A 21,025-nucleotide genomic window follows, 5' to 3' on the forward strand; every position below is an offset into this window, starting at 1 on the left:
CAATAAGACAAAGATAGATAGAATAAAAATATTGAAATCAGCGCCATCTCTAGAGTGCCGTAAATGAAACATATGTAGAAAGGATAGCAAATAACAAGAGAAGGATAGAGATAGAGCAAGAATTGACTCTCAGCGCCATCTCTTAGATACCAAAAATAACTTTTCTTAGAAAATACTCAAAGGATGGCGCTAATCTTCAATTCCTACTCTACTTTATCCTAATTTAATAAATAGATAATACCTCCAGTATTCGAAAGATGGCGGTAATAGTCAATTTTTACTATATTATATATTTCTATCCTTATCTATTATTTATTGTCTTTTTTTATATATGTTTCATTTGCGGCACTCTGAAGATGGCGTTAATTTCAATATTTTTATCCTATTTCTATCTCTTTTCCATTATTTGCTCTCTTTGTCCGAAAGCTAGTGCATCGATATTTTGTCACTGTCGATATTCAATATACTGATTTATCCATAGGGGCCGCCACGAAAACAATTTCTTTCTGTCCATTCCAATTCCAACAAGACATCTGTCTATGTTTTTCTCACGTTTTGTGATTCTTATAAACAAAGTTTTTTCTGGCAATGTATTAAATACTATCTATATAATTATATCTCCAAATATCTAATTCTAAGTATCTATATAATTCTTATTTTGTTACTAATAAAATTGTTTCGAATATTTTATTAAATATAATTATTAAAAATGTAAATAAATTTTGAATAATATAATATAAATTAAAAGATTGTAAGATTTATTATAAAATTTATTATTATATCAATAAATTAAATAAATAAAAATAAGAAGACAATAAAATTAATCAGGTATCGCTGTTGTTTTTTAACATATAAATTTTGCAGAATAAGTTCATGTAATAGACAAGGAGAGTTAACAATAAGACAAAGATAGATAGAATAAAAATATTGAAATGAGCGCCATCTCTAGAGTGCCGTAAATGAAACATATGTAGAAAGGATAGCAAATAAAAAGAGAAGGATAGAGATAGAGCAAGAATTGACTCTCAGCGCCATCTCTTAGATACCAAAAATAACTTTTCTTAGAAAATACTCAGAGGATGGCGCTAATCTTCAATTCCTACTCTACTTTATCCTAATTTAATAAATAGATAATACCTCCAATATTCGAAAGATGGCGCTAGTAGTCAATTTTTACTATATTATATATCTCTATCCTTATCTATCCCTTATCCATTATTTATTATCCTTTTTTATATATGTTTCATTTGCGGCACTCTGAAGATGGCGTTAATTTCAATATTTTTATCCTATTTCTATCTCTTTTCCATTATTTGCTCTCTTTGTCCGAAAGCTAGTGCATCGATATTTTGTCAGTGTCGATATTCAATATACTGATTTATCCATAGGGGCCGCCACGAAAACAATTTCTTTCTGTCCATACCAATTCCAACAAGACATCTGTCTATGTTTTTCTCACGTTTTGTGATTCTTATAAACAAAGTTTTTTCTGGCAATGTATTAAATACTATCTATATAGTTATATCTCCAAATATCTAATTCTAAGTATCTATATAATTCTTATTTTGTTACTAATAAAAATGACGTATTTAAATTCATGGGAAGAGTTCGAAAAAGGTGCCGAGAGGTTATATCTTCAAGATCCAATGAAGGTAGTATATTTTATATTAAATTATTATTATTATTATTATTAACTTATTAATTTTTTTATAAGAAGTATATAATATAACTATATTTTAATTAGTAACATGTTGGTTAAATATAAATAGTAAATTATAACATGTGAACAATATGATATCATTTAAGTTCTAATTCTATATAATTTTTTGAAGTGAAAAAATAATATTATTTTAAATATATAAAATTTTTATATTCATTAATTTAGATAAGTGTTTATATTTTATAAACAATTAATATTTATTGATCAATTGATAAAATTAATCAATTGATCAATATTAAATTAAAGGTACAATTAATAAAATTTATGGAAATTGATAGTATTTATAAATAATTTAATAGTTACGAAGTTTATAATTTATTGTTTTGTTTCTTTAGGCTCGGTATACAATGAAATATTGCCATAATAAAGGTATATTATGTCTAAAACTTACAGATAATCGAACGGTAAGCTTTATTTTTATACAACTTACCTTATAATTCTTAAAAGTGTATTTAAATATAAATATATTTATAATTCTTTTTTTATAGTGTCTACAATATAAAACGGAAATAGCACAAGACTTAAAGAAGATGGAAAAATTTATAGGAAACTTGATGAGGCATATGGCATCTAAGGAGAGCTAAACAAGGACTAGATAAGATTAGGGACATTTTTTAATCAAGGAATAAAAGTGCTGCGCATTTAATTCATTTGTTTATGTTGTTCCATTTCATAAGTGACTGATGGGATTATAGATATTTAATTTGAAATGAGGTATAAAAATTTTCTTAAATATACAATATGTGCATAAATGTCTATTTGTATTTATTTAAAGCTTCATGCTCAATTCGGGCGGTTCCGTTGCCTCCTTGTTAAAGTTCTGAAACAGTACAAAATAAAATGTATCATAGTATATAAGTAACAATTTATTTAAAAATAAATTTCTAAATAAATCATTAAAAAATGTAAAAATGTGATATCTTTATTTGAAAAATAATAAATAATACCAATACTCTTTTTAGAAAGTGTAACTATGTGTATATGTTTGTAACAGCAGCATATAGTGCATTAGTTATTAATAAAGCCAAACTTAATTTTAACTCTTTACTAGATATTATTGTAAGAGAGAAGCACAAAGCAATGAAAAGAAGCACTTACGATATAATGGGCTGAAGAACAGCATCCAGAGTAGTATCAACAGGAGGGTAGATTTCTTGATTTGAAGACAGTTCATAGCGTACCTCTCCCCCTAATTGCATTTGCGGCTATATACCAAACAAAACTATTTTACTAATTTACTATGCAGAGAATTGTACAATACAATACACTACATATATTAGCAACAGCATTTTGTTGAACCAATTCTTCTTATTACTCTATAATTAAAAAGAAAGGAATAAAATGCTGTGGCTAGCAGAAGAAGAAATAGCAAGCCTTAACCACATGTATTTATAAAAAGCGCTTAGTGTGTTTAAAAGATCTTCATATGATGATAATAGCGATATCAATAAAGATAATTTTACCTATAAATTCAAAAGATTATAATAATCTTTTATTCTTTCTTAAAAGCAAAAAGCTTAAACTACTTGAAGCAAAAGTGTCACTCATTATTTTCTGATAATATAAAATAATAACATAATGAATTAAAATTACGTATAAAGTGTATAAATGTAATATAGAAAATAACGAGTTTCACTTGAAACCAAAACTGGTAACCAAAATCAATAAACGAAGAAATAAAACGTTGTTATAAACGAGCAAGCAAAAAAATACATACTACCCGAGTGGGCTTAGCGCTGTCGGCAGAGCTTGAGCAGCAACTTGAAAATTCTTGCGGTGTACTTTCCCCGAGCCCACTGTCCACGTTACTTCCTATCAATATTCTGTTGTTACGTGTATAATAAAAGTCCTTCCTCATATTGCACTCGCTCCTATTACCATCGTAGTATTTTATATCAACTTGACTCGGTCTGGTTGGTGGCAAATTATAACTTCCATCGTGACTATGTTGTATCATTCTTCTGTTTCTTTTGCCAACGGATCCGATCGTTCTGAAAGTGATTCCTTGACAATCTTGGGATATCACGGCAAAATTTAAGCACATCCCAGATCGGACACCATTACGAGACATCGATGCATATAAGGTAATACATTTTAGTCATTACCAAATGTTCATAACATGGTTAATACATACTACGAGCCATATTGCATTCCTTATAGCGATACACATTTTTATTCACATTAAAACACTAAATTTTACGTAACAATTTCATCATTCGTCGATCATTTACATACGCCAATTATATATTTTAAAAAGTCTACAAATATTTTTTTTAGAATGATATTACCGGCTACTTATGAGAAAAAAGTGTTTCAGGGATTCGAGTCATCTGGCACAACGAAGATCCGGATCGTTGACAATGATTAATTACCAGAACTTCAAACACTCCCATATACCGATCTCATTTAACAATTAACAATTAACACGATGCATTATTATACCATACACAAAGTATACAACAAACATTTGAATAGAAAAAACACACATGAACAAATGCTACAATTTTTCTTGCTATAACGTACATTCATGGAACACCAATGTATTTTTTTCATGGAATAGCGAAAGCATCAGTATAGGTGCCAACCAGGAGATAAATAAACAGGTGCGACAAGCTGTTAATCTCATCGATTTATTAAAGACCTGTCATGCTTTGAATAAATAATAAGGGGCATGCTTAAAAGTAGTTGTTCATTTACATGCTCTTTGAATAAATTAAAAAAAGAAAAAAAAAAAGAAAGAAAAAAAAGAAAAAAAAAAAGACACCACATGCAATGGGAAAAACATTTCAAACAATGACTACGGATCCCGTCTCATCCTCCAACTGTGGAGGATGACTGTGGATGTTGCAGGCCGTCTTGAGATCATCGTACCTAGGCAGGGACGACGAGTCTGCATCGTCCAATCGAGAATTACTAGATTGTAGAGTACATTGTTGCACGGATGTTTGCGACTGAACCACCGTATATGGTATCTCTCGCCGTTGCTGTTCACTCATTCCAGAAGTATCGACTAGCCCAAACTCCAAGTGTCTGGAAAATCAGCCATTGTTTCATTGTTTTATGTTATGCATTGTGTTACACAGGGAGGAAATTTATTAATTTCGTAGAAACTTCGTTGTGTTATAATTATTATGTAAATTGCCTTGCATAAATTATATTCAAATTATTTCATTCACACCAGAAGTAATTAGATTAGTATACTTTACATAGTAATATATAGAGTGTATTCAATATATACACAGATTGCAGTTGTTTAATTTGGAGGAAGAAATATAATACAAAAATCTTGTGCAATTTTTAACATTAATATTTACAGTGATTTTTTTTTTTTTTTTAAATTAAATTATATTATATTATATTATATTATATTTATATTGAGCAGGTAGACAAAAATTCACTTTTCATCATTTGGTTCTCATGCATTTAATAATAATTATGCTCTATTATAATAAACCGAAGATTTATACAATATAACGTAATATATCACAAAATGCTTAATATTATACTTACCCCTCCAAATCAAACAATTCTTTCAGATGTCTTTTTATTCAAACTAACCGAACTGACACAAGAATAAAAATTAAATATTTAAAAAACAATTATTTCAATATTGTATTATAGTTTCATAAAGAAAACGTACTTCCTAAGCTCGTCTGGCAGTGGTTGCTTTTGAGAAGGACTCCGGTGTCTACTTCTGTGCCTTCTTCTTGGTTCTGTATGACTTACCTATTAAAACATTCATCATTTTACAACGAAAAAAAAAAAAAAAAGAATAATGTAAAAAATTACAAGACAAGAACAAACATCATTAAATTGTGTCGAATTACATCATAAAAATTACATTGCCATCTAACTTACAACAGCCCGTTGAACTCCTTCGCCCTTCCGCTTCTGTGCCTCTCTCCATTGTGGTTCAGAATCTACCAATTCGTGTCTGAAAAGATTCACCCGTGTACACGTAGTTTAATAAATTCCGAAATGTTTAATGTAACCAATTATAATAAAAGTAACAAATTAAATTTGAATTCGTTCTGCTTGTGATTGAAAAAATGGAATAATAATAATAATAATAATAAAAAGATTTCGTTGCTCGAGGTCGATACTTCTCAAGCGCATCGTCATTAAAATAATTATCACCTTTATGCGCTCTATGTATCCTACCGTGAGATTATAATGAGCACGAGGATTTCTTTCTCGTCTTTACGGTCGACGAACTCGTCCAAGACGTTCTGTCAAGTTATTTCATTTTCACATCACCGTATGAGAGGTCTTCATTGAGTCGATTAATTAATAATTACGCGCATACAGATACAGCATATAGCTTAATTGTTTCAATAATTCACGATAACAAACGTATATTAACGAGGCACTATTAATACAGTTAAAATATTTTTCTTTTCTTTTCAATAATTCTTCGACTTTTGTTAACAATGGAATACAAAATATGTAGTTGTTCTATATAAAACGAAACGAGCGAGAAACTGTACCTAGACGAACGAGAGCTTCTGTGCTTTCTGCGGTGTTTACGATGACCTGACCTAGTATCCGAACCCCGTGAAAGCTCAGATTCACAATCAGAATGACGACTGTGTCTTCGATGGCTATGACTATGACTTCTTCTACGATGACCACCACGACTGTGACTGTCCCCTGAACTTTGACTCTCTACAGAGCTACTCCGTCGCTGGAGTCTGCTCAAGAGCTAAAAGAAAACAGAATGGAATATTAAGAATGTTAAAATTCATCGATGTACCAATTACAATATAAATATTATTTTTAGAAATTTTAATACGAAAAAAATCACAATTAAAATATTTACTTACTTCGTTAAATTACTCAAAGTTTAAAAAGTTTTATATAATAAGATTTTGAAGAAATAGCATCTTAATGTAACGAACGAGCTTATTCCTTAATCTAATCTATCAAAAGCAATAAAAATATGTCCCGAGAAGATAGCTAGAAAATTTAAAGAATAACGTATAAAGACAAACGTAAAAATCACCTCGTAGAAACGTTAAACTTGAAAAATAATTTTCTACCTATTCCCCGAATATATCTCTATCCATCTATTTTCACATAGAAGACTTAACAAAGAAGAAATACGTGTAAAAAGAACGTACTGCCGGCGCAGTTCCCGCGGAGCGGACTGACCGAGGACTAGACGAGGTATAAAGGCCACGAGGTTGGCTTTGAGTCCACGGCGCGCTCCTGGTGCTCCTGGGACTCGAATTATTCACCTGTCTCGCGCTTTGACTATTACACAAAACATTTCCGCTGATCGGATTGCTGTTCGAATTCGAGTTCACCGTCGCGGGCGTTTCCACAAACGGGCCGACCATCTCTTGGCCCTCGACCACGCGTCGTTGGGCCCTGCGACTGGGCGTCCTCTGAAATATAGGCGGTGGGTTCCGTCTGATCACGGTGTGCTTCTCGGATCCAGACGGCGGGCTGTACGAGCGGAAACGAGAGTAAGGGCTCAAAGGTGGCGGGCCGGTGGCCATCAATCGAAAGAACGCTTGGTGCTCCAGGCAACACTTCCACAAATGTCTGCACGCACCCTTTGACGGCGTCTCGAAACCGTGTGTCCTCTCCTCCGAGTTCTTTTCACTGACTCTCAGCATGAAGTATCTACCCTGAAAAGGGAGATTGCGGTATTAGTTGCGGTAATTGTTTGATAGGTTTCGATATTACGAAGGGAAATACTGCTTCGAATCACGTGTGATTAATTGTGCAATAGAGTATACAGTAAAACTTTTGAAAACAATTTCAGAAGCAAGCACGATAATTACCTGTTGCTCTTTATTCACATGTATCAAAAATACGAGGTATGGTAGTTTCAGTTATATTATAATATTAAAATATTCATACAATTATTAAACAATAAATCAAAATGTTCATACGAATGTTGAGCGATAGTTTAAGCAAGTATTCAGAAATATATTCACATAAAGATATAGATTCTGTATAACGTTCATTTAATTGGAATAAATATTCATACAATTATAAAACAATAAATCAAAATGTTCATACGAATGTTGAGCGATAGTTTAAATAAGTATTCAGAAATATATATTTACATAAATAGATTCTGTATAACGTTCATTTAATTGGAATAAATATTCATACAATTATAAAACAATAAATCAAAATGTTCATACGAATGTTGAATATTAATTTAAGTAAGTATTTAGAAATATATTCATATAAAGATATAGATTCTGTATAACGTTCATTTAATTGGAATAAATATTCATACAATTATAAAACAATAAATCAAAATGTTCATACGAATGTTGAGCGATAGTTTAAGTAAGTATTTAGAAATATATTCACATAAAGATATAGATTCTGTATAACGTTCATTTAATTGGAATAAATATTCATACAATTATAAAACAATAAATCAAAATGTTCATACGAATGTTGAATATTAATTTAAGTAAGTATTTAGAAATATATTCACATAAAGATATAGATTCATTTCAGTTGGAATAAATAGTTTATCTTTTTTTACCTTATAATAGATTTTATTGATTCGAGGCCAGTAATAATTTCCCACTTTGGTCTTGTTGCGCAACAAAATTATCCCACTCGGCGTCAAACCCAGAAAATACTCCACGCTATCTTCGCCCTATGGATAGAGCGATGTTTTGAGAGATTACAACATCACGTCTCATTAAGAGATCTTTGTTCATTCAAACAGGTACTTACCAACACGGGATGCAAATCAACCCCGTACATTTCCAGCCATTTCACTTTGTCCAAATAATTCAGCTCTGCCGCGGATGGTAATTGTCCTCTGAAAGAACGAATTCATTGTTGCATCAAATTACATGATTATTTAACAGTGTATTCCTTTTTTTTTTTTTTTAAAATTTTATGGCAAAAGAAAGATTTTATTATCGATTTAAATGTAAATTGCATAAGTTGTAAAGTAAAACAATAATATTTGAAATTCTTGTAGATTAGATATTTATAAAAAATAAAATAACGTTATTAGATGAGAATTTTAGAGTTTGAATGCAAAATTTCATCATGTTAAAAATATTATTAAATATAATTTTGATTGAGTTTGTTGTATAAAGCAAAATAATTTTTAACACCTACACAAGAGTTTTATGAAGTTCCACTATACGATTTTCCAATTCCGTGGTTTGATTTGCTAAGAATCGAAATTCTGTGACGTATCCTACAGAATGTCGCCTTGGATCATAGTCTCCAAGTTCGGCTGGAATCACGAATAAAAATTCGTTAGATCGTATCAAATTAATCTTGAAATACCATCTTTATAATCATTAATTTTAACATCTCCATTCATATTTCAACTCGATTAATTCGTCTGATAAATATACTTATCACCAAATAATTAAATATATCTTCAATGTCTCTTTGCAGTTACATAAATCTTAACTTCAAACAAACTTTTTATTGCATTTCATTAAATAACGCATCTGACAATATATATTACTTATTTCGAAAAATCAATGCTACGTGTATTTTTCAATTCGATAATTGAAAAATAATAAACTCAGATTAAATTAATGAGATCATCAATAACAATATGAATAATTGTTAATCAAATTTTATAATTTGTTCGAAAATAAGGATTATTTCAAGGATCCTCGTATTTTCAACATTCCTAACTACGTTTAAAATATCTGTATATGATTCAACGTCACGTATCAAGCTTACGTATAAACCTATTTAATGAAATCACGCGTAAAATAAAAGAAATCACATCCTCGGTGTAACTTGTATATCATGCGCGTAACGGATCACAATTATTTAATGCTTCCTCGTTACGTAATTCCATACATTTTCTTTACACAAGCGTAGGATCGCATCGAGCACACGGGATGCACACACGTCCACGATTTATTTTCATGGTATCAAGCAAATCATTCAGTAACACGCATTCCATCAGCCGGATGCTCGCACGCATTATCTACGCTAGGAAGAAAACTACGATAGCACTCTCATCCTGTAATCTATGTAAGTACGCACAACTTGTTTCCCCGTCTCTTCTTCTTCTTCTTCTTCTTTTTTTTTTATATTCTTTTTCTCATTCCTTTCCCTTCGTTTCTCGCTTTATTCGATTTAAACGCGTGCAAACCCGTGAATAGGATTTTAAAATGATAAAGGTAAAGGCGGAAAGTTTTCTAGAGAGAGATATTTTTCTTGGAAGAAGTATCGTGAAAAAATGTTTTTCAATTCATTTGGTTGGAAATTGATGAATTTTTTTTATATTTCTTTTTGTTGCTATGATTTTTATATAGAATTCTGTTTCTATCTCATTTTTATTATACGAATTTTCTTTTAGACTTCTTTTATCTTGAAGTAACGTCGAATTCAATTCAAAATTTCCAAGTTAAAATTGAATCTGACTTTTTAAAAAGATATATTTCGCATGCAAAAATAACACCAAGTGTTTAAAAAACTGTGACTATGACATATGTACGTATAAAAATTATTGAATGTTTCATGGCTACGATATTTGAATTGTTGTATGTTGTATGTACGTATAATTAATTGCCGGAGAACATGAGAATAGGAATCCTATTCAAACCGCTGTGTAATTAAGCTTGTTTGAAATTTGAGTTAATTCTAGGTCTCTGATTTAGTATTGTCTGCTGGTTTCTGTTCTCGTTTCTCTTATCTTTGATGAATCAACTAGTTTGTTTCAACTAATTAAACTGCGTTAAACAATCCTTACCTTAACGCATCACTTACACATTAATTATTACATTTTTCACAAATTCATCGACTTTTTTAAAAACATTCCATTATTTAAAAAAAAAAAAAAATTCCATAAAATACGAATAAACATGTTTATCAATAAACTGCTATTGCTTCAACGAAACCTATCACTACACATTGAATTGACAACGACGAACTTAAGTTTTGTTTTTTTAAAATCCTTAAATTTGTTCGATCTTCGTATCCAACGATCTATCTTCCAGACCGTCGCATTTCATCGGTTCGCTGACCGAGAACGAGGATCCTTCCTTAGAAGAAAGAGGGGACACGACAAAACAAAAACAAAAAAAAAAACCTATCCCATCCACGTCGCGGACAAAACCGTGACGACAAAATCTCCAACGTCCACGCGACTCTCTAATCGCATAAATCCAGTCAACATCGAGGAATCTCATCCCTCTGGAATTTCGCTTCTTTCCACGCGCCCGCCCCCTCCCAAGCCTGTCACCGCCAATTCCCATAGGGTGCAGCGTAGAAATGCCCTCCAGAAATCATCCTAGCCGCTTAATTGAATCGCTGACTTTGATGAATATCGGCTCCGACCGTCGCGCGAGGGGCACTTTATTTTCTCCCTGCCTGCTCCCTCCCTCTCCCCAGGCCAACGGAATCCCGCACCTTGTCGTCGATGCCGACTTCTTGCATGCTCGTTCGCTCGTGTAATTACGAGGCCGCCGCTCGTGGACCGCGAAACGATCGTGGAATCGAACCGAGTTATCCTGCCAGCTTTGCCTAAACGAAGGGGGAGGAGTTCGATAGACAGAGGAGGGATTATGGCGGAGGAAAATGTGCTTAAGGAAGTCCATGGGACCGGTGGTCTTCAATTTTCAAAATTTTTCTCTGGATGATTAAAGTGGAATTCACGATTCTGAACGAAGACGATCTTTCTTTGTGTTGGTTTAAAGCGGCATTTAAAGAGGGTGAAGAATTTTTCTTTCTTATTGTATAACGAAGATTATCATCAAAATGTGCTTTTTCTACGCGTACAATTTCGAATTTTTCACTCGATCCATAGCGTGGCTGTTCAAAAGTGTGTGTAATTAAGAGACAACGAGGAGGAGCAACAGTAAACAGGCTGAACGTACGAAACAATTAAATTTCCAGCTACGATCCCATTGTTCGTGATTCAATGAGCCGTCCTCGAGAGCTTCTTCCTCGTCTTGTTCGTGGAACGAACAATTCGTTTGGGGGAAGGGATAAATTAACTTACGAAATACCGTTCTAAAAATGAATCGAATTCCGAACGAAAGAGAGCTCGAAGAAGTACGCGTGGCGAATAATGGAATTCCGCTCTGGCAAGACATTGTGAATGAAAAAAAAAGGGAGGAAAGGGAAAGGGAAAAAAAGAGAGAGAGAGAGAGAGAGAGAGAGGAGAAGGAGGAACGCCTAAAGGTATTTTCACCGCCGTTGTAATAGCATTGTAAGCTCAAAGCTTCTTGGCTATCTTGTTTGAGATCTCCGTGAAGATGGACAACGATTTTCAACGGTGCAAGCATTATCTCGATTCGTAAAACACGGCACCGGTCTGCTTATTTTCCAGGGTAACTCCAATATTTGCGGAAGCTGAGTGTAAAAGGGTTGGACGATCATCCATTGCTAGGAAGGAAAACGCGTTACACCAAAGAATGGCGATGTTTTCAAATGAAGAAAGGGAAAAGAGAGATAAAAATCGTGAGCACGAGTGACTATCCTCGTTGTTGGCGAGTTGATTAATATTCGTCGTTAAACTGCCCTCCTCGTAAAATTACTTTCCGACGTTGAACAAGCGCGTAATTGCGTATGCTGTATAACAACGAACTTTCGTTTTATTTTTTATTCTCTGTCCTCCCCTCCCTCTCTCTCTCCATTGTCTTTTTTCTTCTTCTCTCTTCCCCGCGAGAGAAAAAGATTTCTTTAATTGTTGAACTTGCGTTAAAAGAGAAACGTGGAATTTTTATCTCACCAATATCGAGGTATTCTCGTTTTAAACAGAAGAAATATGTAAATATGATTTGAGAATAAACGTGAAGGATTATTTCTGTAGATTTTTTTTATAAAGTTATTATGTAGTATTTTTATCGAAAATATAATTATGTTGAATAATATTTATAAGATTATTATATAAAATATATAATATAAGAATTATTGATATCAATAATTTTCTTGTTAGAAGGATTTTTTAAATTTTCAAATAAAATCTCAAATAAAAGATAAAATGATTTATGCCATTAGGAAGGAAAAATATAATAAATTTATTTTATGAGATAATAAAAATTTAATCGATGTTCCTATTATATATTATTTATAACATCAGGAATTTGTTTGATAAATTATCTCTTTTAATAAATCAAATTTAATCAAATAAATTATAGAATTTGAAATAAACGTAGAAGAAAATTTTAATAATTTTTAACAAAAACTAATCCCGACAAAATTAATATCCAATCTTTAAGATACTTTAAGAATCTTTAAGAATTTACATTTAATCTTTACATTTAATGCTAGATTTTCTTTGTACTTCGATTGTTATTATTTTGAAACATTCTGGAAAATTTTTTTTTGTTCTTTCTTATCTTATAGACCGTAAACGAATAAACTTGTTTGACGTTATGACATGAATGAAAGTCTCAGATATTAGCTGCATGAATAAATATTGAGTGTTTGGAATGGTGTAAAAAGATAGAGTAAGTATGTACGTAGGATATGTGGTATAGAATACATATTGACTTAGAGCAAACAAGAGCATGATGAGAGTGTTCCTTTTAAAAAATGTAATCTACATAATCTATCGATCTAAGGATTAGACTTGAATTAACTAGTTACGGACTAAAAACTGACTGACCTGGTGAAAAACGTAGAAAGAATAGAAAGAATGAAGAATAAATTATTATTAAGATCAATTAATTGGAAAACTTCTTTCAAGAAACAAAGAAAATCATTTTGCACGAACTTTGTATTGGATTAACAAGTTTAAATTCGTACAAAATAGAGTTCTATATCGAAGAGATCAAAACATCAATATATTTCTACCCATATGTTTCTAAAAATCTATTTTCCTTAGCTCTGAACCAACCCGAATCACGTAAACGAAGATTTTTCGATTCGAGTAAGATTTCGTGGCGAGCTTCGAGATGCACGAAAAAAAAAAAAAGGAAAGAATGTCGAAAGTCAAACACGTGAAATTTTGTTGCTCAAGATGTTGCAATTCATCGTCGCACGGTGATCTCATCCGTGGCGGATTGCAGTCGCATTCAGAGAAGTTTATCTCCATTTCGCGAAGCAAAACGCGTGCCGTGTCCCTTTCTCCCCCTCTCTCTCTTTCTCTACACTATTCACACGAGGTTCACACCCTCTCTGTCCGTTCTGCGTTTTGTCGTCAACGGGCACAGAGAGTGAACAAGAAGAAAGGGCATTCATTTCGTCCCTTTTGACGGCGATGAGACGCAAACACGGCCGTATCTTTTTCTCTCGTTCTCTTTTTTTCTCTTCCGCAGATATCTATCCTTTCTCTATTTCCATGACTTTGAATCTCAGCAGTAGATAACTAACGTGTGGACCCACGCGGCTTCCTTCTTGCCAACGTCTTCGCCTTTCGGCTCGCGCGCAAGCGGATGTGTTTCGAAATTTTTAAGTATTTAAGGGGATGATAGAGATAGTCTCCCTTTCTCTCGGGGAGACGACAATTATTTTTTTTATTTAAGATTTATTCCAGAGATTATTACTCGTGTTTGGAAAAGTTGAAAACCGAGATTATAATTCTTTTTTACAACAATACGATCTTGAAGAATGTTTAAGGTAATTATAATACTTCTTTTATACGTGTCCTTTTTTAAATTAAGTTTTTAAGTTCGGTTTCTCAATTCAATTGTTTTTTTATTAGGTAAAAGAATATGTTCGATTGAATGAATTGTAGGATTGAAAAATTTTAAATTTTCCCAAAAAATTACAGAAAATGGAACAAGAATTGAAGAAAAAATGAAAAAATATTGTTTTCTCACTAATAATTTTTATTTCTTGACACAAAGTGTTTAAAGATAGTAAATAATAGATTGTGAATTTTAAAATATATTCAATTAAATAAATTTCAATTTCCTAATTTCTTTTCTTTTCCTGAAATACGATTGTATAAATAAAAAGTTCAAGATACTTCAAAAATAGGATTGATCTCCTTCACATAAATTGATTACTTTCTTCATTCCATCAATACTTGAATGGAAGTATTTCGGAACAGAAATAACCGTCTGCAAAGGCAGAAAAGTTAGAAGCACTTTAACAAAAGTTTAACATGTGGACATTTCTTTCCATCGATTGAAATTGAAATTGATATCATATACCGTTCAAAGATTCCGCCAATCTTCTTAAACCACTTTTATCGAACTTTTGCTCAAATACTCTATCTATAACGAGACTATAATGGATTCTAAAATTTCTCTCGAGCGAGTCCTTTGTTTATTTCTAAAATATTATTTATTATGATCATAATTTTTTAACAATTTTAAAGAAAGATATTTTAATTTACGAAAATAATTATTTGTAGAAGAATATTATAAAATAATTTCTTCGAAACTTATAAACTTAATCTAGAGAATATTTTTTAACAAAGTTAGAAGAAGTATCGAAACTTTCAATTAAAAGCAATCAGTTTCAAAAAGGAAACAAATTATAATTTCACGATATTTCGATGCATATTTAATACGCGAACATTCAATGGAAACAGTAAAAAATACAGATATGCCATGAAGAAGAAAAAAAAAAGAAAATTCGATGAAACGTGTTGTCGTGTTCACCAGAAACGCGACGAAAAAGAAACGATCGTGATGTGTAATTTCGACGTGGCGGCTTTGTGCCGCGTGGGTGCATAATGTAGCACCCACCATGCAATTTTGTTTAGACTCTCTCTCGGAAATAAGCGTGGCCGAGCGTTAGGCGTTGCCCTGTGAAATTTCCTCTCTGTTGCCCTTGTCTTCGAGCTTCGTAGAGGTGCCACGACACCACGGTACCAAGATGGCGTTATCGCGATAAAAATTGCACACGTTTCATCGTTCTCTTCGTGTTTTGTCTACTTCGATGCGACCGCAGGAAACGGTGATTCCGGCCGCGTATAAAACCTTATCGGGCGTTGCACGACTCGCTTCCAAGCGAAAAAAAAAGATAAGGGTAACGAGAATGGTGCAACGACCTTTTATTCGAAGGCGAGTAAGTACTGGCTTACTTGTGGTAAGGGGGCGCGAGTTAGTTCGACCCCGCGAGATCGTGTTTTGCGATGGGTTTTTGATGGAAGATCCCTCGATAAATTATATTTTTTTTTTTTTCAAAATAATTCTTGGTATAAGATGTATTGATGTGTATTTGATATGTATTCTGATTTAACGATCGTATGTACAGAGCATAGGAAAAAGAAAATTGATTATAGCGTAGTGAAATAAGTTTTTCGAATTTTTGATGGAAGATCTCTCGATAATTATATATATATATATATATATATTTTTTTTTGTTTCTTGGTATAACGTTTCGCATACTTTTTGCATTCCGTTGGAAGACGTATTGATGTGCATTTGATATGTATTTTCATTTAACGATCGTATGTACAGAGCATAGGAAAAAGAAAATTGATTATAGCCTAGTGAAATAAGTTTTCTATTTATATAATCATGGTCAGACGTGTCTATTCACACTTTTTCATTTTATAAATACGAATTTTTTTTGTTCTTTAAAGAAGAGAATCTGCTTGCATAATCGGAACTCTATGTAGAGATATTATAAAGTAAACCGGTTAATCGAGATTTTATATATTATTACGGAGATGTTAAAAAGGAAACACATATTTTTTGTTGGAGAAATTATATTAACAAATAAGATGTAAAATAAGTGAAAATTTTAATTGACTTTGCTTATTTATATTCAAGCAAATAAAATTATCAAATGTAATCAGCGATATACGTTAAATAATTATTTTAAGTGGTTATTATTCCTGATATAAAAAGATAATTTTAACAAGTGAATTTTAATTACATTTAATTTTTTTTTCTAATTCCAAATAAAAGCATACAATATTAATTTACAGGTAATTTAATATCTGTTTTATGTTTAAATAAAAATATATTCGAAATTATGTATATCAAATGAATTACTGTACATCGCATTAAGCTAATTAAACAGGATAATTAAATGTTGGCATAAATTTAATGCAAATTATCACAAATGAAGTTTAACTGAAACGAAGAGGGATCATTTGAATCAAGCTTCCTTTACTAAAAGCTGTTACTACTGCTCAATAATTAGGAATGTATGAGGTATAACTCGACAGCTATTAAGGTAATTATTTTAAACTTTCAGAAAAATAATAGTATACAAATTTATGCGTGAAATTAATCATTGTACACATCTTACACACATATGAAGGTAAAATAATGTATTTAAAAAAAGAATTAACGTGTAAAATTAACATATTGAATTAAATAAATCAGAAATATTTTACTTCAATTCAAATAATTCCATTAATATTTATTATTCCATTAATTCACATTTCTTATATTTATAGAAATCTTCATTTACCTTTATACCAAATTTTTTATTAGAATCATTAGAATTTCAAAAGTTGTTGTTAAGGTAATTGTAATTTTAAGAAATTATTAAAAATAACCAAATTCTATCATGCAAATTTGTCTACCTTGAGTTTTACCTCTACCTCATCCAAAGAAAATAAAAGCATCGATACTTACGACTTACGAGTGCCTTTTACAATATTCAAATAAATTGTCTTTCCTACACAAAGAGAAGAATCGACAATTTATCATCGATAATTACATAAATAAAAGATCGTGCACGGAACGAGTAGGGTATAATATTATCAAAATGATACACAAACTTCGTATGCCATCTATTTTTCGCATATAACGTCTATTGTTCCCATCCAAAAGAAACAGAACAACCTTTTCTGCGCCTGCAGACATTCAAGGACAATTGCGGTAAGAATGGTACCGGAAGATGATGCGAGTACAGTGAAACAAAAGGAGTTTACGCCTCATTTTCAGAATTATAGTGGCATCTCTAATGAGGGACATGCACTTTGAGGCCATTTGAGGTTACATTGGTAATTGTCTCGCCAAGATTACTTGCTTAAGCGATTTTCCTTTATGCTTGCTCAAGACCTATGGGATACACGTTCATGGGATAGAATGCGAATTCTCTTCGAATTGTCTTCCCTTAATTGGACCTGATTCTTGATCTCAATTAGACCAGTTTTCTTAGCTACAATTGCGGAAATGTCGCATATATATATATCATCATATTATTAGAGATAAAAATTAATTTCAAGTGATTGTCGATTGTTCTCGATCTCTTGGAATTATTCTGATGGGATATTTTTGAAACGAGTAGAGAACAAATTTTAGGAATAAAATTTTTAGACAAATTTATATGTTTCAAAAAAATATCGAATGAACGAATAATGGTGATAATAATGCTCGATAAAATGCTGATTAATTAAACAAATTTATATAAAAGAGTAAATTGAATATACGTATAATGAAATCATGACTTGCAATTTAATCGTTAAATTATAATTTTGAAAACAAGTTAATTCATAAATTTATACAGTATGCTATCAATTTTATTTTTTCTTAAGGATGGAGGTATAAAAGGTAGAAAATATTAAATGGTATAATAATTTTTCACGATATTGCTGGTTTTTAATGAAATAATCGTTGAAAATTTTAGTGTTATAATATAAAAAAGTATATAAAAACAAATGGTATGTTCTGTCAGATAAAATTTAAATAAAAATTTCCTACGTAAATTTCTTAAATAAATTTCTTAGTAATCAGAGAAATTTTCAGAAACTTTACTGACTAGAAAAGGTTATTTCACGAACCATTACTTCGGGTTCTTCATTAAGCATTCATGGAACCAGTACTTAAGCAATTTCCTCGAACATACGTTTTAAAATTTTTTATATTGAAAAAGTTTCTCGTGTAATCTTACATAGAAAACTTTGAAAAGAATATAGCTTTTATTTTAATAAAAAAAAACAAAAAAAAAAAAAAAAACATTTCATACAAATATCTTTGTCAAAAAGATACTTATTCTTCTTACAGACTTTTCATTTTATACGTAAGATTTACATACAGATACATTCCAAAAATAAATTTTGATTTTGCATAATTATCCTTATATTATAATCTCCAATCACAATATTAACTTAATATTGATTAATAAAACATTCTTAAATTTCAATAAAAATCAAAACTCTCCAATTTTTCAAAGTAAACCATCACATTTTCTCCTTCTCTTGAATTACTTCGTTCAATTGTCTCGGAGATTCTTTTTTCAAAAAAATTGTTTCGTTACTAGGAAAGAAAAAGAAAAAAAAAAAGAAGAAGAGAAGACAGAAACTTAATCCAGCTTTGCAACAGACACATTTGATACTGAACGTTAATGCCGCAACGGTATTACCGGCTCCTCCCGTTTCTTCCGCGTCTACTAGCTAACTTTCTTTGACCTTGAGAAGATTAATACCCCGAGATTTAATTAAAGCCACCAATTTTAATCATAACGTTCATTAGAACCCGTAATAATCTTCGTGTTCAACCGGCTGACGGAAGCCGCGTTGCGAAAAGAAATCGCGGGCGAGCGTTAACTAACCATCTGATTGATTGCGCTCGTCATGCTCGCTTCCGCGATATACATTTGCATGATGCATTTCCTTCAAATTATAATTTTGCCTTGTTTGAAAAATCTTGCCTATTGAAAAAAAAAAAGAGTGAGAGAATGAGAGAGAGAGAGAGAGAGAGAGAGACGAGAATTTTGATTGTTCAAAAGATAGAATTTTTTACTTTCGTGATTGAACGATATATTTGTTCGCGTCATTATATAATCATGCAGTCTTATCAAATAAGATGATATCTTGTATAGAACTGTAAATTTAGAGAAAAAGTTTTATGAAAAATCTTAACACTTCCGTTTATTATTTACGAAATATAATAACTTTGGTTTTACTTTAGAAAGTTCAATTATTTAAAAAAAAAAGTGTTAGGAAATTTTGTTATATAATATTCTCTTCACAAGAAACACACAGTTTATAAATAATATCCACATAAATATTAATTAATATATTATATTTGCACGAATATTAATAAATCACGTAATGTGTACGGTAAAAGAATCTGCATTATTATTTAAAAGTTAGTATAAAAAAATGTTATATTTCTTACATTGCACGACGTAAGCTCCCAATTCTGCGGCCAAGTCGAAAGACACGGGAAGTCTTCCTTGCAGAATGTCCTGTTTCACTTGTAAGAAAAACTGATACCTGTGAATCAAAGGGAAAAGAAATATTATTTTTATCATATCGAAATGAGAAAGGAGAACGAAAAAATGTACTTTTTTCTTCGACTAAATTAGTTAATTTCATATAACTTCGTTTCTCTTTTCTAATAAATAAAATTCAATAGTGTAATAAAAAAAAAAACAATTTAATATTGTTATATACTTTACAGTAGTAAAATACATAAACTTTACAGTAGTTCTTCCTTTCCTCTCTTTATCCTGAAAGAAACATAATAATAATAAAAAAAAAAGAAAAAAAAAAAGGAAAACGTTTATTGCATGTATTTCATGAATATGGTTAATGACATGTGACACACGTGAAAAAAAACAGCGAAGCGAAAAGAGCGAATCGAAAAGAGGGAAGCAAAAGTAGGAACAGAAGAAGAAGGAGAAAAAGAAGAAGAGCAGAGGGGAAATAAAAAGAAAAAAGAAAAAAAGTTACGACTGGGGTTAACTTGCGGTCACGATTCGCCTTGAATTTCGATTTTACTATCGTTGCTCTCGCGATTTCTCCTCTTGCAAAGTCATCGTTAAAAGGATTTCGTAGTTTTTTTTCCCTCGCTTTACAATCCATTGCCACGACTTCTTCGCTTCACCGATGTCACTTGTCGCCTCTTCTCCTTCGTCTACGCTTTCTCCCTTTCGTTACGCGCATAAGCCTATTCCCTCGTACGCAGATTCCTTTTCGCTAGCACACTTTTTCTTCCTTCTCCTCCTCGCTTTTTCTTCATTTTCTGCCTGCCAATCTCTTGTCCCGTGTCTTTCCTCTCCTCATCCAACCTGCCCCCGAGAGGATATTTCACCTTCGTCCTCTGTTTTTTTCGCTCTCCTATTTGCAAACACGATTTATCACCGTGTTGGAACAATATATTTTTATTTATAGCGAGACAAGAAGCTTGTTCGTAAGAAAATCTCTTTGGATATTATTTATAGTTAATAAAAGTTAATACAAAATTATTTATAATATTAATTCTATAAGAAGTTGAGCCAATTTCTTTCTTTTTTTTTTTTTTTTAGCTAAAATTCGGCTAATTAGAATGAAACGATTTATTAAAAAAATAGATGGGCGTTTCTACTTCATATATAAAAAGTTTTTCTTTGTGTTATCCTACATCTTGGATAAAAAAAAAAAAATAAAAGTTATATAACATAAGTCTTTCCAACTTAAGTTAAAAAGTTAAATGACGTATAGAAACTTGATGTTTTATAAAACTATGCGATTAAATCGTTATTCTCTAATTGGTA

At 31.4% G+C, this 21,025-nt stretch overlaps 2 protein-coding genes across 8 annotated transcripts in view; one reads left to right on the forward strand and one right to left on the reverse strand.

Moving 5' to 3' along the window:
• Positions 1-1,214: 1,214 nt before the first annotated feature.
• Positions 1,215-2,472, forward strand: Srp9 (signal recognition particle 9). The gene is made up of 3 exons (XM_012492179.3): positions 1,215-1,652; positions 2,056-2,124; positions 2,209-2,472. Exons 1-3 carry the CDS (start codon positions 1,581-1,583, stop codon positions 2,302-2,304), a joined length of 237 nt encoding a protein of 78 aa, XP_012347633.2. The 5' UTR covers positions 1,215-1,580; the 3' UTR covers positions 2,305-2,472.
• Positions 1,992-21,025, reverse strand: part of LOC100869764 (band 4.1-like protein 4A) — a 67,331-nt gene continuing 48,297 nt past the window's right edge. For 3 of the 7 annotated variants that reach the window (XM_012492171.3, XM_086908055.1, XM_086908069.1), the window contains exons 5-16: positions 19,666-19,763; positions 8,828-8,948; positions 8,432-8,519; positions 8,235-8,351; positions 6,841-7,353; positions 6,208-6,422; positions 5,579-5,654; positions 5,361-5,446; positions 4,592-4,750; positions 3,438-3,711; positions 2,819-2,925; positions 1,992-2,540 (exon numbers count right to left, since the gene is read on the reverse strand). In XM_012492171.3, the coding sequence (XP_012347625.1) occupies positions 2,504-2,540; positions 2,819-2,925; positions 3,438-3,711; positions 4,592-4,750; positions 5,361-5,446; positions 5,579-5,654; positions 6,208-6,422; positions 6,841-7,353; positions 8,235-8,351; positions 8,432-8,519; positions 8,828-8,948; positions 19,666-19,763 (1,891 nt within the window). In that variant the 3' untranslated portion in view covers positions 1,992-2,503. Of the gene's footprint in view, positions 2,541-2,818; positions 3,037-3,437; positions 3,712-4,591; positions 4,751-5,360; positions 5,447-5,578; positions 5,655-6,207; positions 6,423-6,840; positions 7,354-8,234; positions 8,352-8,431; positions 8,520-8,827; positions 8,949-19,665; positions 19,764-21,025 lie in introns of those variants that run through there. The other 4 variants (XR_015292060.1, XM_086908076.1, XM_086908074.1 and 1 more) reach the window with 4 other exon arrangements.

The sequence above is a fragment of the Apis florea genome, unplaced genomic scaffold (genome assembly GCF_048593485.1).
Source record: "Apis florea isolate Af1SG1 unplaced genomic scaffold, ASM4859348v1 contig_1645_pilon, whole genome shotgun sequence".
Classification (NCBI taxonomy): Eukaryota; Metazoa; Arthropoda; class Insecta; order Hymenoptera; family Apidae; genus Apis; species Apis florea.

Coding starts and splice junctions, on each gene's coding strand:
- Srp9 (XM_012492179.3), top strand. CDS start 1,581: ATGACGTATTTAAATTCATGGGAAGAGTTCGAAAAAGGTGCCGAGAGG. Junction 1,653..2,055: donor ATCTTCAAGATCCAATGAAG/GTAGTATATTTT, acceptor TTGTTTCTTTAG/GCTCGGTATACAATGAAATA. Junction 2,125..2,208: donor AACTTACAGATAATCGAACG/GTAAGCTTTATT, acceptor CTTTTTTTATAG/TGTCTACAATATAAAACGGA.